The 15,864-nt window shown below is 43.3% G+C and overlaps 1 protein-coding gene across 1 annotated transcript; it reads right to left on the minus strand.

Annotated features, from left to right (window-relative positions):
- Window positions 1-621: 621 nt before the first annotated feature.
- Window positions 622-6,649, minus strand: si:dkey-202e22.2 (netrin-4). Its single transcript, XM_042090438.1, has 10 exons — window positions 5,857-6,649; window positions 4,720-5,210; window positions 4,073-4,405; window positions 3,754-3,880; window positions 3,428-3,616; window positions 2,996-3,212; window positions 2,760-2,878; window positions 2,429-2,497; window positions 2,061-2,231; window positions 622-1,654 (listed from the first exon to the last, which is right to left on the minus strand). The coding sequence occupies exons 1-10, from the start codon at window positions 5,942-5,944 to the stop codon at window positions 1,518-1,520; spliced, it is 1,941 nt and encodes a 646-aa protein (XP_041946372.1). The 5' UTR covers window positions 5,945-6,649; the 3' UTR covers window positions 622-1,517.
- Between the last annotated feature and the right edge of the window lie 9,215 nt (window positions 6,650-15,864).

Consider the following 15,864-nt stretch of genomic DNA (forward strand, 5'->3'; position numbering starts at 1 on the left):
GGGGGTAGTTCGTCCAGTCTCAAGCAGAACACCCCAATCCCAATAGTGATGAACTGCCCAATCTCAGTAAAGCTGGTAAAGACACATGGCCAACATATGGCAGAAGGAATGTTCTCATTATTAGACACACAGTATATTCAGATGTTTGGTCCATTCTGACTCAGCAGCAGAATGTTGTGAGGCATCACACTTTGTTGATTATTACAATTTTGACAAAATTTCATTAGAGGACAACATCTGATTTACAACTGATATAACAGAAAATTAAACACGTACACTTATATAGTGAGATGTATTACATTTGATGTAATCAAGCAATTGTATCTTCCCATAAACATACTAAATTCCTTCAAGCTTAGTAATTGTTACAGTTATGGTTTTAGCATGTTTGTGGAAAGTTATTACATTTGTGGGCGTAACAATGTGTGCAACATTTAATGGTCCTCAGTCCTCACTCTTCTCTTGGGCCCTGAATAATTAGGTTTATGTGAAAAGGAACACTGACATTGCTTTTCAACATCTCGTATCAGGGTACGCTTGGTTTCATGAAGTGTAGTCGATGGAAATAGTCTGATGCACAATTCTAAAACGAAGGAAAAAATACAGCATGGACATTTGTGATATAATTAGTTTGTTCTTTCAAATAATGTCCAGCAATGTTCAATGAAAGCAGCCTATATGTAACAGTATAGTTGAAGGACAATCTATAATGCAACAAAATACTAGCCTATATCAACCTGTGGAGATTATTTATCTAATCATTTTTGAACATTACTACTTATGTTATGGTATTTAACTTCAATACTAACAAAAACGCCATCTTCAGTGCATTTTGCACCTTTCGTGCAACTGCTCACTGAAATGTTTTTAACACCTTGTTGTACATCTCATACAGATGACATACTTTATACAAATGAACATATTATCAAATACCTTAAATATTAATTCATTACTTTTTTGGTTACATTGTGGACGTGTCTCATGGGAGAATATCTACAGAAGCAGTCTCATTTGTGAAGCTAATCAATGTGAAGCCAGCAGTATGTGTACTGCCCAGTTTCCCTTCTGTCATTGAGCCAGCAATGATAAGGCTTTCAGCTAAATTAGGTACTGCCTGAACACACAGAATGGAAGGGAAACAATCCAAAAGAATGACACTGAAGGTATCGGTGTTTGGAATTAAAAGATCTGCTTCTGTCAAGAATGTGGGTTAAGAGTACACTACAGTACCACTACAAAAAAGACAAGTGACTATTAGGCCACAAGACAATTACCCCCATGGCTTGTCTTTATAGCCTCTCAGATAAAAGGAGTCTGTTCCAATGGTCATGTTCCATAGGCTCACCCCTGAGCAACTTGGTCAGCAGCCCTTGTATGTGCGTCCTACTGCTACTCACAAGAGGCGCCAAGAAGGAACTGAAAGTCAGCTTGCTTAGCCATGTAAACTGGAAGCTCAAGTGACCACAGTTCACTTGGCAAATGGCTTTCATGTGTCCCGTGGAGCAAACACTAAGAGCTCAGAGACAGCCTTGCCGAAGTCCCTCTGCCACATGATGCCCCAACATCGGTGTCCAGGGAACCACCAAACTTTGCATGGTCACCAGCAAACGACCCGACTCCACCTCCTCAGGTCCAGCCAGTAGGTATTCCATTCCTGAAATGTAAATGGCAGAATGTCTGTCTATGTAGCTGTTGTTTGCAAAGAGTGTTATTCACAGAGTGACTTATTCATGGCTTATTCAGTTTTATTAAATACTCCTTTCAGATAAAAACTAGGGCGTTGGCTTGACACACTGACCATCCTTGTAAAAACAACCATACCTAAACGACTATAGTGAGTTTCCAGTGTTTACTTGTGGTAAGGGAAATTCTTTGATCATTGCTACAATGATGTTTTTTTTATATAAAATCTGGGATACTTTTCATGAAGGAGGAAAGTTTTTGCTTTGCTATGACTATCACTTCTAACATCTTTTCAACCAGCAAATGCCATATTTGCATTGCTTCTAGACATACAATGGGAGAAGATTCCAGAAAACAAGCTCTTCAGAGGCTATTACCTGGATTCAGGATGGGACAGGTGCATCCTCTGCTGGTCCAGGACAGTGGGAAGATGCTGTGAGTGCCCTGAGAGACTGGCACCTTTCCTGAGCGCAAGACCTTCCTAACTTTGACAAGCACAACGGCATGGCTTCCTTTGTCATGGGCAGACAGGACACTGGCTTTTATTGCTGTAATAACCAGAGGTACACACACACACACACACACACACACACAGACACATGAAGTCACCATACACCAGACCACACCCTCTTCTGTGATATTATAGGAACACGTTGTTATGTTATGTTACTGTGAGTTGTGAACAGGTCACTGATTATGTGTATACAACAGAAGATTTCAAGATTACAATGAGGTGTTCTCTTACCGTATGCATGTTTTGTCTTGCATAAATCAGCCACACCTTTCAGTTTTCTCTCTTTGCAACTGCATTTACCTGAGAGGAACATGATCATTAGTCCCATTCAATGCTCTAATCTCCCTTATATTAGGTGGACATGAATAGTTACCAAACACTGATGTTAAGGGTATCCAAGTTATCAGTTTACCAGGATCTGATGGATTTAGAGTATCAGTTTACCCAGTTACTGTTTCCATTATCCTGTCCAATTTTCCTATTCAGTTAGTTTCAGCGGTGCATACAGTTTGTTTTCATTGTTCATCCAAGGTTGTTATAGTATTACTTAGTGCTAACCAACCTGTATAGTACAAGGCAGACACTGCCAGCTCTTTGGACCATGTTCTCTCATCTTCATTTGACAATACGTGGAGCAGGTCAGGGATCTTGCCTCCAATGGGAATGTGGTAGAGCTTATCACTGTTTTAACAGTACAAAATGGAAAATATTTAGTTCATGACACTTTCATTGATACAATTTCAACATTATTTTCAAAACATAATTATATGGCATCATGGCATAAGAAATTAGACTGACCTGTCAATACAGTGTCCAGTGACGGCATCGCATTTTAGAGGGCAAGCACAGGGTTTGCAGCCCCCTGGGCCAAACGCCCAGTACCCTGGCAGACACTGACTGCAGCTTGTGCCTCCAACCCCTGGTTTGCAGTGGCACTGCCCGCTTCTGGGGTGGCATAAAGGTGCCTCATCTTTAGAATGTGAGGGGATCGACCCAACAGTATTACACCAGCAACCTGAAACAAGACAGACATCAGTGCTCTACTACTGCACTGCCTTGTCCATTTGTTATTGTAGTTTTACCTGTAACCAGCAGAGGGAGTCATACTTTCATCCATCAGACATCCAAAAGGGTGTCAGTAAACACCACAAAAACCTATGTTATATTAACAGAGGAACTTTTCAGATGTTCAAATTTGTTTGTTATTGTCTGTTTCATTTGTTTACTTACGTGTACAAGCATACGGAGAGGTCAGTGGCATTGCTGGGTGGCGATGGTAACCGGGGCGACAGCGCTGGCACCGCCGGCCCACTGTGTTGTGCTGACAGTCGTTGCAGACCCCTCCACTCATCCCCCCTGTGGACAGCCACACTCGCTGCGAGAAGTGGCAACTGTCCGAGTGGCCGTGACACTCGCACTCTGAAAGCACACCAGCGGACAGACAATAGGTGTGGAGTGAGAGAGTGTCAGTGCAAAAGGAATCGTCTAAGTCTCTTGGTCTTGGATGACTTGCTGGACCGAGGCACGAGTGGTGGTCATCGAGGCAGGCTACTTACTCTGGCAGGGATTTGGCTGGCCGCTGCTGCCGTTGGCAGGCTTCCAGGGCCGGTCGTTATAGAGGGGAGCGCACCTTTCACAGTGCTCACCCGCCGTGTGGTGCGAGCACACACACCTGCCAGACACCTGTCGTGAGGAAACCCGGGCCAAGTAAGCAAACAGAGGGGAACACAAACACACACACACACACACACACACACACACACACACAGATGTATACACTAGAACTGCAATGTCATGTCAACAAAATCACAAATCACGTATTCACAGAACCTCAGTGACAGGATCTAATGTGATGTGTTGGCAGGAGTGTCTCACCATTCCCTCTGGAGGGAGCTGGTCTGTACCCTGCTGCGTGGGCACACAATGCTCCGCGTGCCCGTGACAGAGGCACGTTCCCCGGGCCAGCAGAGAGTAGATGGCGTAGGGCGCTGGCTTGGAGGGGGCTGAACGACGCTTGGTGGCCACAGAGAAGACACCAGGGAGCGTCTCCGGACTACTGTGGCCCCTGGAGGAGCCGGAAGGAGACCCCGCACAAACCTGAGGCTCGAGGAGCTTGATGCGCAAGTTGGTGAGAGTGAGTAAGGCGAGGGCCTCCGGACTGTAAGGATCGTCCACTTCTTTGCCTTTGCCTATTGAGCGAAATATAACCTGTGGGAAACACAAGGGGGCAAACACACAGTGTCAAAAGACAGCAACCCAAATGGCACAGCACCTGTATTTAACATCCTCCACCCTATATTTATATTCTCTTTTAGTCACCCAAAAACTACTAATAACTATGTTTACAAAATGCTTAAAGAGACATGTGACGCTGTCTGTGTCTGTCTCAAACTGGTGAATGAAGATTCCTTTCACAGAGGTAAACAGTATTCAAAATATTCTTATCTCTTCATCAATGTCAACACATGCCTTGTCTTGCACAGTGTATTATTTTTGTACGTGTGAAATGTAAAGTTCCTCACCTCCCCTCCACTGCAGGGCACAGCACTGGAGTAGCGTGAGGTGCACAGCGACCCTGGCTGGCTGGTATCATCAGCGAGGCCAAACGCAGAGCTGCAGTTTGAGGCAAAGAACTTCAGTGTCTGCCAGGACTGACCGAAGTCTACGGAACGTTCCAGAACCATGGTGTCGGGCCGAGGGGAGCGGAAAAGCATGACCACGTGAGTCATGCAGAACCGGCTCTCCAGGTCCAGGCGGATCTCCTCCTCCTGGCCAGGGCCAGCCCCAGACTCCCACCAGGTGTTCGGGTGTAGGAAGGGGTCATCAGCCATCTGCGCAGGTGGGTGTGCTGTTCCCTCAGAGCATGGTCGTTGGAGGGAAGAGCACGACTCCCGGGAGCTGTTCCTGCAGCAGCCTGTGAGTGTGCGGAGGACCCTGCCAGTAGCCAGGTTCCCCACCGGAGGACTGCAGGCATGACCCACACATCTGGAGGTTGCCAGGTGAGGTGACAAGACTGGGAAGAGAATGAAGTTAGCAGAGAAATAAATCAGATGCATGTTTGGCATGATGAATGTGTCTCTGTAAGGGGGAAAAAAAAGTGCCACTTGAATCATGGTCAGCAGAAATGGAAGAGCTCTCTTCTGGTACTGTCATAAAATGCAAAATGGATTTTCATATTGACGCAACAACGGAAACAATGGAAGTCTGGGACTCATGCTGCCCCAGTCTAATAATACCAGGGCAGTTAAGCCCATGGCAGCGCATCGGAGTTATCAATTACCATAACTTGACCTTTGGCGATGCCACTGCTTGCCCAAATAATAGGAGATAGTTCTCATGCATCATCCATGGGATGATAGGCTCTATTTACGCTCCTGAAACAGTGCCCATTATTGCGTTACTTCCCGTAACAACATTATGTAACAGTCGGTTAATGGGGCACGCAACTGACAGTAATCTGTTTTGGGTTTGTATAGCCTCAATAAGGCGGAACACTTGTCAAAAGTTGGTTAGGCTATACTTGTATGGCTCCATGCAGCAATACAGCTGAGAAAGAATAACATCCATGTGACATTAGGAGAAATTACGCGTATAGGTCTATAGATTTCGTGTGGGTCACACGTTTAAATCCTCACAATGAACCTGTGAATGTCTCTCACCTGACATGCCGTACACATCTAGAAACAGGAGCCCGATCCAGAAGAATGGCTGCATCCTGGAGAGGAGACGCAGTGCCAGTGCTTTCATTCTTGAAAGTTCTGTGGCTGGAATTAATGCCCTGACTCAAGAACTGTTCACAGGCCACCAGAATCTCGTACCACTAAGAACCTCAACCAAAGCACATCACAACTTCAAAGTCTAATATTGAACACGGGAATGAAGCCGAAAAACCTGGTCAAGCTGAAAAAAAGTCTGGTCAACCAACAAAAATATCACCGCACTGTTCAATAACATAATCGTTAGGCGATCGCACGAAACTTCTTTGTTGGTAAGTTTCTGATTAAAGTAGATATCAAAAACATTCTGTTAAAGTAGACACGGTAGCCTAGGTCAATGCACCTGTCCGACATGGTAGCATCACCCTTTCTATGAAAATGACAAATTGAGCGCGTTTATTACACTATAGGCTAGACAACGACCGTTACTCCCTCACGGGGGTCACCCATATATCATATAAAACGTCGATATCAACGATCAAGATGACAGATGTTCCCCGAGTCCCTTTGTGTTGTTCCTCGTCTGTTGTTGTCGCCCTCGCTCTAAACGCAACGTACTGCGTTGAACCCTCTGAGTGCCTGCCCCCATAAAATAAAATCACAAACGAATAAGTCAGCATCCATTGTGCCTCAGTGCCCCGCAGCGGGTAATAACAGTAATGCAGCAAATATAACCAAAACTTTTGCAATTGTTTGCACGACAAGAATCGAATAACTTTTTGGATTTTGCAGGCTCACTCTTTCTCGCAAGAGTTCGGATGAAAACAAGGTAGTGGAGAGCTGGTAAAGAAACGTAGGCTAATGCGAAACAGGCGCCCTGAACTTCAACATACCAGACCTCGCCAGCCTCCTCCTCATGCGTTAACTTGGTCTCTTAATGGCGGGGTAGGAAAATCCGTTTGTTGAAGTGTCGTTCCTGGTTTAGCCACAGCAATATATTAGGGGGATTGATGGCCAATTTAAAATGCACAGTGTAATGAGAGAGCAGTTGGGGATGCCCGGGATAGTTTCATGATGCGCCAGGAGGCTTATCAGTCCACTACAGGGGATTCCCAAGTGTAGCCTGTTTCAAAGCCAGCCAGCAACTGATACTCGACTTAAGGTCCAGTAAGTGGTCACTGAATTACTTATTTTGTCTCTCAGTGGCAGACGTAGCTTATATACAGTACATCTTGTATCTTCTCTGCTATGTTTGAGGTAGGGGCTATATTTAGTTACTGTGGGTGTTTTCACACAAATGACCTTTTTCAAGGTTTTTGAATTTGCCACAGTAACCCTTTCTTGTTGTAATTTCCAGCAATCTGTTGGACCACAACACAAGCATGTTATCCTGAGCTGCTGTCTTGTGCTAGACATTGTTTACACATATTATTTTGCAAAACAGCTAGTTAGAAGGGGTGACCAAAATAAATATGATTGTATGACAGTAGATCAAATCAATCTATATATTATAAACGTATAAGAAGACCACTCATGCTTTATCAAATGTGCCCCCACTCCCATGCGCATGTTTTTTTGAGGGGTTATTTGCAGTGAGGGTGAAATGTACTGTCAACAACAAGCAGTTGTTTTTTTGCCACACATCACACAGTGGTACCAGTAAACGTGCATTTTTGGGCCTTAAAATGTGCCACATTGCACTTTCATGAAACCACATAGCACTTTCAAAGGCAGTTTAATTCATGAGAAGGGTAGAATTAAACAACTGCACCTCACAGAGCTTTCATAGCAAACAGTTTCATGGCTTTTAATAAAAACAACAGGGCACAGAATAGACGTGAGATCACATTGAAGCATTTTATACCAGATGAGCTTATTTGCAGGCAAATTTCATTATTGGTACACAGTGGCTATTCAAGTTAATAAAGTCCTAGTGGTGTGCTGTTTTTTTCCTGCAGGATTTCAGTGCTTTTAAACATTGCTTTTGTGATGCTGGGCTGAGAGTAATTGAACTCGGTATGGCTGACGGAGTCTCATCAATCAGGACTGATAAGTGCTCCACATGATTTGATGAATGAGATAAATTATGTTCTGACACAGAGACTCGGCAACCGATTTACAGGTGAGAAAACAGACCATAAGCAGAAGGACTAGCTATCTGTTGGATGTTTCATAGCATGTTAGTGCCTCTCCTCTCATATCAGCCAAGTTGTTGGTGTCCTGTTGTCTAATTTCCTCCATGTTTGATTAAACTTTAATCTCTTTTCATGTCTTTATCTGGTCTCCATTAAGATTCCCAGATCTTTGTCTTCCCACTTCCATTTACACTATTGGCATTTTTATTTTAATTTCCCTGGTGTCTGGCCACTCTCCAGACCATAAACCATTCGGAGGTCTTTCCTTCATCTTCAAACATCACTGCTTTTTTTCTGTTTTTTTTTTTTTTTAAGTCTCCCTGCTCCCATCTCACAAAAATTGTCATAAATATTATTATGATTGTGTTAATCCAGTTTATGGGAATTAAGCCCATGCTAATGGTTTTTGTTGTGTTCAGATGTGTGTGGGCCAGCTGGTTGGATCTCTCTTTGAGATCAGGAAAAGTGCAGAACCCCCCCCCCCCCCCCCCCCTGATTTAAAGACTGTTGGAGCTTTTGATTTTCTATCAAAGGAGTTCAATTTTCTGCAGAATTCAAAATGTATGTGAGGGATATCTTTTGCAGGCCACGGTCGCAAAAGCCTTCTCCCATGTGTGCTGTACAGTACAAAAGGGTTGTGATAATAAAATACATGCCCTCTACCCCTCGATCAGCTGGGTTGAGTTTAGCGAGGAATGTACAGTTATTGTGCATTCTGCTCTGCTGGATGTCACTGCATTGCTGTTTACATTAAAACGATAGCCTCTGTCATGATAAAAACGACCCATCTACAGTGGTCACATAGAGCAAAAGAGGACAAAATGCTTATGTTCAGTTGATGACCTCTGACTCTTTACGGAACAATCTATTCCTATAAACAGGAAGAGGTAGCTTTAGTAGGAAGTAAACTGAGAATTAAACCATGCTTTTACTAAAAAGAGAAACGGATATAAACCGTAAAAGTGATTTATGGATTTTGTGAAATGAGAGCTAAATCTCACAGATCCCTGGAGTTGTAGTAAATCCAGCTGTGGTTGGGAAATTCACGGTGCTTAATGCTGATATATGGATGCTCACAAGCGAGTGCTTGTAAGGCCCAGAGCAAAGGGAAGAGCTGTAAAGCATTTTCAGAGCTGCCAGCTAAACAGGTCTGCTCTGTATGGCTCCTCAATCCAGTTTGAGATTTTAAACACATGAAGTCTTTTAACTGACTCAGTGCTCACTGTCAATAATCTAATCAGCACTCAAGAGAATCCAATGAGGGTGGGCCAGTCCACTGGGGTTGCAACCCAAGTGTGAGGACCCTGTATCGGAACTGAAGCCAGCATCACCCCTTTGGTTAGGATAGGGATGAACCTGTACATTAGTGGATGTTTTATGTGCCGCTGTTGCCCCCTTTGCTCTCTGTCTTTGTTGATTATGCTCCCCTGCAGAGAGGTGAAATAACAGTTAGCCGGTCTGAGCAAAGGTCACTTACCTACCGGATGACCTCGTCTATAATTGTTCTCTACTCTTGTGGCAAGAAAGTCAGGAAATGAGCTTTCAGTAAAGTTTAGAGATTTTATTTTAGCTAGAGTGAGTGCTATGATCCAGTTGTATAACATTTCAGATTGATCATTGCGCTTATTTAAAAATAATTCTTCAGTTAACTGTATTTATGTGTGTATGTGCCGTAATTACATTAATTTAGTCCAGTACCTTATTCTGTAGTTTATAAGCAGTTTACTCAGTGATTTTATGATAAATTGTGATTAAAATATGGATAAAACATAGGTTTCATAATTGCAGTTCAGATAAGAACAAAAGCCTGGGAACCTTTGCCATAAAATGTTTCCCATTAACATTTAATCTGCTCATAAACAATCTGTGATCTACTGTGACTGGGCTGCTTGAGTAATTTTGAATTCACCACATTTTGTGGTTAGTCTGTTCTTTCATGTTGTCGATGCCATTTGTAACAAGACAGTCATTGACAAGACAGTGTGTGTGTGTGTGTGTGTCTCTGTGTGGTACATTCATGCATGTGTGTGTAGGTGTGTGTTTACATATCTGCGAGTATTTGTCTGTGTGTTCAGTCCATCACACAGCCTAGAAATGTGTCCTCGCATGTGCATGAGCAAAACATTATAGTAGCTGTGTGGGTCTGTGTGTGAATACATGGGAAATGCCTTTAGTTGTGGGTAATGGGTTGAAATTGCATTGAGTGCCTTTGATCTGAGAGAATGAATGACACAGATTAAGCTGTCAGAGCCGGGATTGATAGAGGCCAGATGAAGCTCTGTGACAGACATGAGCCCCAGTAGAACAGACAGGCAGAATGCCAGGCAGTGTGGGTGTGCAAAGTTGTTTACATTATCATGATAATTTATGCACATCCACCATAGTGACTGTGTGTATGTGATAGTGTTTCTTGAATAGACATGTATCTGTATTGCTCCATTCACATGAGAATGGAAAGAAGAGAGAGAGAGAGAGAGTGTGTGTGTGCGTGTGTGTGCGTGCGCGTGTGTGTGCATACATGGCATGTGCGTGTGTATGTTTGAAGGAATAAGAGTGATCATGCACGGCAGGTTACTTCCACCAGCACGCAAGCATGAGCCCTCGCCTACATGTGTGCGTGTTGGGCTCATGGCAGCGTGCATATGTTTGTGTGTAAAGGTAGTCCACATTTCTAAACACTTGCACATGTTCAAAGGTCCTAAATCCTTTTAATTTCTATATTATTAGCCCTTAATAAGATGGAATGAGAGGAATTTTTGAGAAGTTTTGATTGAAGAGGTTTGTGCTGACTTGCTGTATTTTTACTCAAGCAGCTGAAACCACAGTTAATATGTTCCAGGACTTGAACCGCCTGTCCATACTGACCCCATGCGCACACGAATAACAGATGCCAGCTCAGATCATTCAAAGACGTAGTTTGGTTTAATAAGAGAAGAACAAAAACAACATTATCTTTACAAACATTAGTAAACCCAACACTAATGTTTTTACTATAATCAGAGAAGAAAGACAAGGTGTCTATCTGTAAACTGAGCAAAATAACCTCTATTTTAACTGGTTTTTCTAAACCAACCAAGAATGATGTTTTAGATTGATGAAATCAAAGTATCAGATGATGTTCAGCTGTGAACATCAATATAATCTGCATTGTTTGATATGACATACAGATGGAATAGAAGATCTACATGCAAGATTTGAGTGAAAATGCCATAATCTTTAAACTGACCATACTTACTAAGCTGTCTCTCTCCTCCTTTTGTCTTTCTCTCTTTCACACTGACAAACGGACACACACACACACATGCAGACACAAACATTTATAGACAGACACACACACTCACATACACACACACACACAAACATTTATAGACAGACACACACACTCACACACACACACACACACATGCAGACACAAACATATATAGACAGACAGACAGACACACACACACACACACGCACACATGCAGACACAAACATATGTAGACAGACACATACACACACACACACACACATGCAGACACAACACTCACACTAACATACACAAGGGATATCACTGAGGGCATCCCCTGTTTGCAGAGGTGTTTTTTTACGACCTTGCGTTTTCAGATCTTCACCTTTAATGTGACATTTGGTCCCGCTCTTAAAGTCCCAGAGAGATCCAGACCAAATGAGCAGGCGAAACCAGATGCGGCTTTTTGTGGGGGGCAGGCAGACAGGGGTCCCCCTCCTCATCTCCCCATGTGCTCCCTTAACTCTTCATCACCACCCATTAAAGCCTCCCCTTTTATGAGCGTGCCATGCGTCCACCTGTGACTTGACCCGACCCAAGACGGCGACTTCAATGTCCTGAGAGCCAGGGGGCCGGTATTAGCGATTCCGTGCTCCACCAAATCTGTCTTATGCCAGAAACCAACACCCTGTTTCCACTGTTTGCCTGGATGTAGGTTTCCTCCAGTCAGTTTGTCATAAAACAGCATCCAGACAGCTCCATACTGTTAGCTGTGCATACACTGCTTTACATGTAATGTTGTATACCTTTTAGCTGTCAAACAGAACGTGTTATGTTTTGTGTGTAAGGGTAATGTTTCTCCGTCTGACAGGCCACTCTGTGGCTTTCTGCAATATCCCTGGTAAGTCATAATAGTTCTTACAGAGATATCAAGTTACCATTTTGAAAGATGTGTCCAGATGCTTTCACCAGGTATATGGTAGAATGGATGGATGTTGTGGCAACAAATCACGGCCTAGTGGGTGTGTAAATTCCCATTAAAAATTCAGTATAGTGTTCAATCAAAAAAAACTCGCACACCAAGTAATGCAATGCAAAAACACACACTTTTAATTCATCAAAATAAGAATAAGATGTGCTGAGTGCTACATAATGAGTTGCAAAATGTTTTTGGCCCCTCTCAGACCGTCATCTGTGCAAAAATCAGATGCTTTCACCAAATCACTGTAGATGACAGTGTCTCAATGAACCCACAACCTTTGAGCCTGTTTGTTTTTTGTATCATTTTTCTCAATGTGTTCTAATTTATATGAACTATGCAGTATGTGTTCATTTATAGTTGCAGATGTGACTCAGACTTAATGCTACCAAACAGAAGACTAAATTAGGTATAATTATTGTCCCAGTAAATAACAGCCTTGGTAATGATCGTTCCATTTCTAAGACTTCAGGATACAGTGCACACATGCTTATTATGAAATAATATAAGCTTGCCCAATAATTGGCATAATCAGTTCCCTATGCATTTCCTCCAGAGTTTCTACACCTGAACAACACGGCATTAGTCTGCTGCCAGGTATTTGTTGTGAATGCTCATGCACTAATGAGATCACAATTCACAAGGCTGAGCCCACGACTGTTACACTTACTGATCAAGTCCGAACTGCATCAGATGATGCGATTGACACTTTTCACGAAGGACGTGTGAATAAATGTGTGGTAGCTTTCACCATGGAGCCGTTCCTCATGGCCCCTTTAACAGTGTGACACTGCGGAGGGAAGTCGGCCTGCATTTGATCACACAGGCCCACATCTGGGCATCGTGAAGGGCTAAAGTTAGAAACACATGCTGCTCTCATTACTGTAAAATAGGAGTCACACTCAAGCAGGCGTGACCCCCACAACCACCCAGCGCAGTAAAAGCAGAGGGAGGAATTGGGGGAAAGTGGAATGGGGTGGTGGTGGAGATTTTTGTGAGTGTTTACGTGTGTGTGTGTGTGTGTGTGTGTGTTTTTTTGACAGAGCTCTATGGATGCTTACCGACTGGATTCAGAGGTGGGGGGTTGGCAGTGAGCTAATTTGATTGCTCTGTGGCTGATGGGGATCCAGCTGCCGGAGATGGAGGTGGCGGTTTGCACTGGAACTGAATGAGAGGACAAAAGGAGAACCAAGTGACTGCACAGGGTGGATCAAAGTGCTGTGTGACAAGCATATTAGATTTTAATCAGGTCCCAATAAGCCTCCTGGTAGGCCCGCCAAATTCACATCTGTCAAACAAAGCCCAAGTGATGAGGTAGCAGAAGCATGCTCTACAAAGGCCAGTTTCACGACGGCTCACCAGAGCTTGAAGATCAAGACGTCCGAGCCTGCAGACCACTATCCAGCTAGACTATCAAGAGGCCGTCCAGACTCATGGCTTGGCCTTAGTACAAAGGCCACTTTCAAACATACATCGTGTCAGTACAGTTAGACACCTGCCAATGGTTAATGACTAATGGCTAATGGCGTGTCCAGGGAATGGGCTGTTTGAATTTGTAAGGCAGAGATTTCTGATAATGTCATCGACACCGAGTTACCTCCTACTGCCAGTCGCCCTTACAAAGTCAATTCCCCCAAGGATGAGGTAATCAGAGGAGGAATAAATTCCCTTACAGCAGGGCCAGAGGCATCAGCAATGTTGGTTGTGGTGGTGTGTGCGCATATTTGTGTGTTTGCATGTGTTTACAAGACAGACTGATCAAATTAAGGAAGGGAGAAAGCAAACATCAACTTAGATGTTGTTTGCACACCACTTACATGCCAGTGGTTATTTCTTTCACGTTGGGATGATGGAACCAGGCACGATTAGTTTAGTCTCAAATTCCTCCATATATTTTCTCCCATAACCTCTAAAGGTTTTGGTTTAACCATTATTACATCTTCAAACAAGTAATACAACCTCATGTGACATAACTCAACAAATCTTAGATAATGATAATGTAGAGTTGTTCTGACTACAGTTGTAATACTGGTGAACTCCTATCTTGTATGGTGCTGCTGAGCTTCCTGCTGTAACCTCTCAAGAAAATCACCTCCCTGCCAAACCAGCTTAAATTATCCACATTCAAGATAGCAAGGTAGCAACCATACGGATGTAATTTTCACTTTCTAACTTTTTTTTTGTCTCTGTCTGAGTGAGTTGGAAAACCTTTTACTAAGTCCACATGCCTCTGGCCTTTTAATTCAATTCATTCACCATATGTCTCCCCTCTGTCTCTCCAGCTCCTCAGTAATGTCCTCACTGTCTTGCTTTCGGTTGGTTAATGCTGATGTGAACCAAGGCCATGTGAAGTCCAAAGGCGCATGCCATTGCTCTTAAGTTCTAACTTCACTCAGATGCTGAGCTCTTGCCCCTAAGTCAGGCCTCAGGAATGGTGGTGTTTACCAATGACACGTGAGTTCAGACACATGAAGTAAGTCATGAACGCTTGGCCAAGCAGACGTTTGCTGCAGAGGGTTCAGGCAGTCTGGCAGGGGGCTCTTCAGGTGTGTAATGACTGTGATCTCCCATGGGAACCAAGGGGATATCTCAACCTTGTGACCCGGGAGTGTGGGGATCCCTCTCAAGGTGCTCATGGGTCAGTGATGATCTCTTTTTGAAAAACACTCATGCAGTAAAAGACAGGACAGGAGTGATGGGTTGAAGTTGCATACCAGTGTATTAGGTCATCATTACTGCCATTATCAGTGGTATCATTAACATCATCCACAACCCAGGTGCTCAAACCCAATAAGGAGCTGACCATGAAAAGGCCAAAGAATGTTGTTTTGACTATAGTCTTGACATTGAAAAAGTAGCAGGGGTGGGGCTGGATGGGGTGAAAAACTGCCACATTTAGTTATGATTGGTGAAAGTAGTATTCCTAAACTTACTTCAACTAGATGTACCACATAGCAATACATAGGCCTACTGTAGTAGGACGAATGATGCTGCATGTTCTATTAGAAGAAAATTAATCACGCTTCTCAGCTTCTCTCCATTCTTACTCCAACTCAGCAAAGCAGCAAGCCCTTTGGTTGCTCAATGATTCAAATGAAATTAATGCTCAATGAAGCTAAAATGTTTGCTTATGTTATGTAAAGATTGTTCAGTTTTTGTACAAAGATATTGTTTCGACAAGTCTGTGACAACAGACAAAGTAGGCTATACTTTAAAGACTAAAAACATATTTGTCTGTATCCACATTGTACAAGTAGGCTACACTGTGCTGTAATACAGTAGGCTACCTACATTTTTAGTTTGTCTCAGTGTGTATGTGTGAGTGTGAGTGAGTGAATGTGTTTGTGTGCACATCAAGAGTGTGTGTGTGTGTGCGCGCGTGCACAAATGTGTTTGTGGGCACATTTGTGTGAGTGTGTGTGTGTGCACAAACTTGTGTGCACTGCCTAGTGCCTGTGTATGTGCATAAATCTGTGAGTGCCTGTCAGACAGTAAAATAAAGGGATATCCAGACACAAAAATAACCCATGAACCCACGCCTCATAAACAACTTAGGAAATCTACACTGTATGTAGCCTAAGGGGAGAACATGTTCATTCAGTAAAAATGCAAACCTACCCACACTACATTGCCGTGGCGTGGCATTTAACAGAAGAGATTTGAGAGCA

The sequence above is a fragment of the Alosa sapidissima genome, chromosome 4 (assembly GCF_018492685.1).
Source record: "Alosa sapidissima isolate fAloSap1 chromosome 4, fAloSap1.pri, whole genome shotgun sequence".
Taxonomy (NCBI): Eukaryota; Metazoa; Chordata; class Actinopteri; order Clupeiformes; family Clupeidae; genus Alosa; species Alosa sapidissima.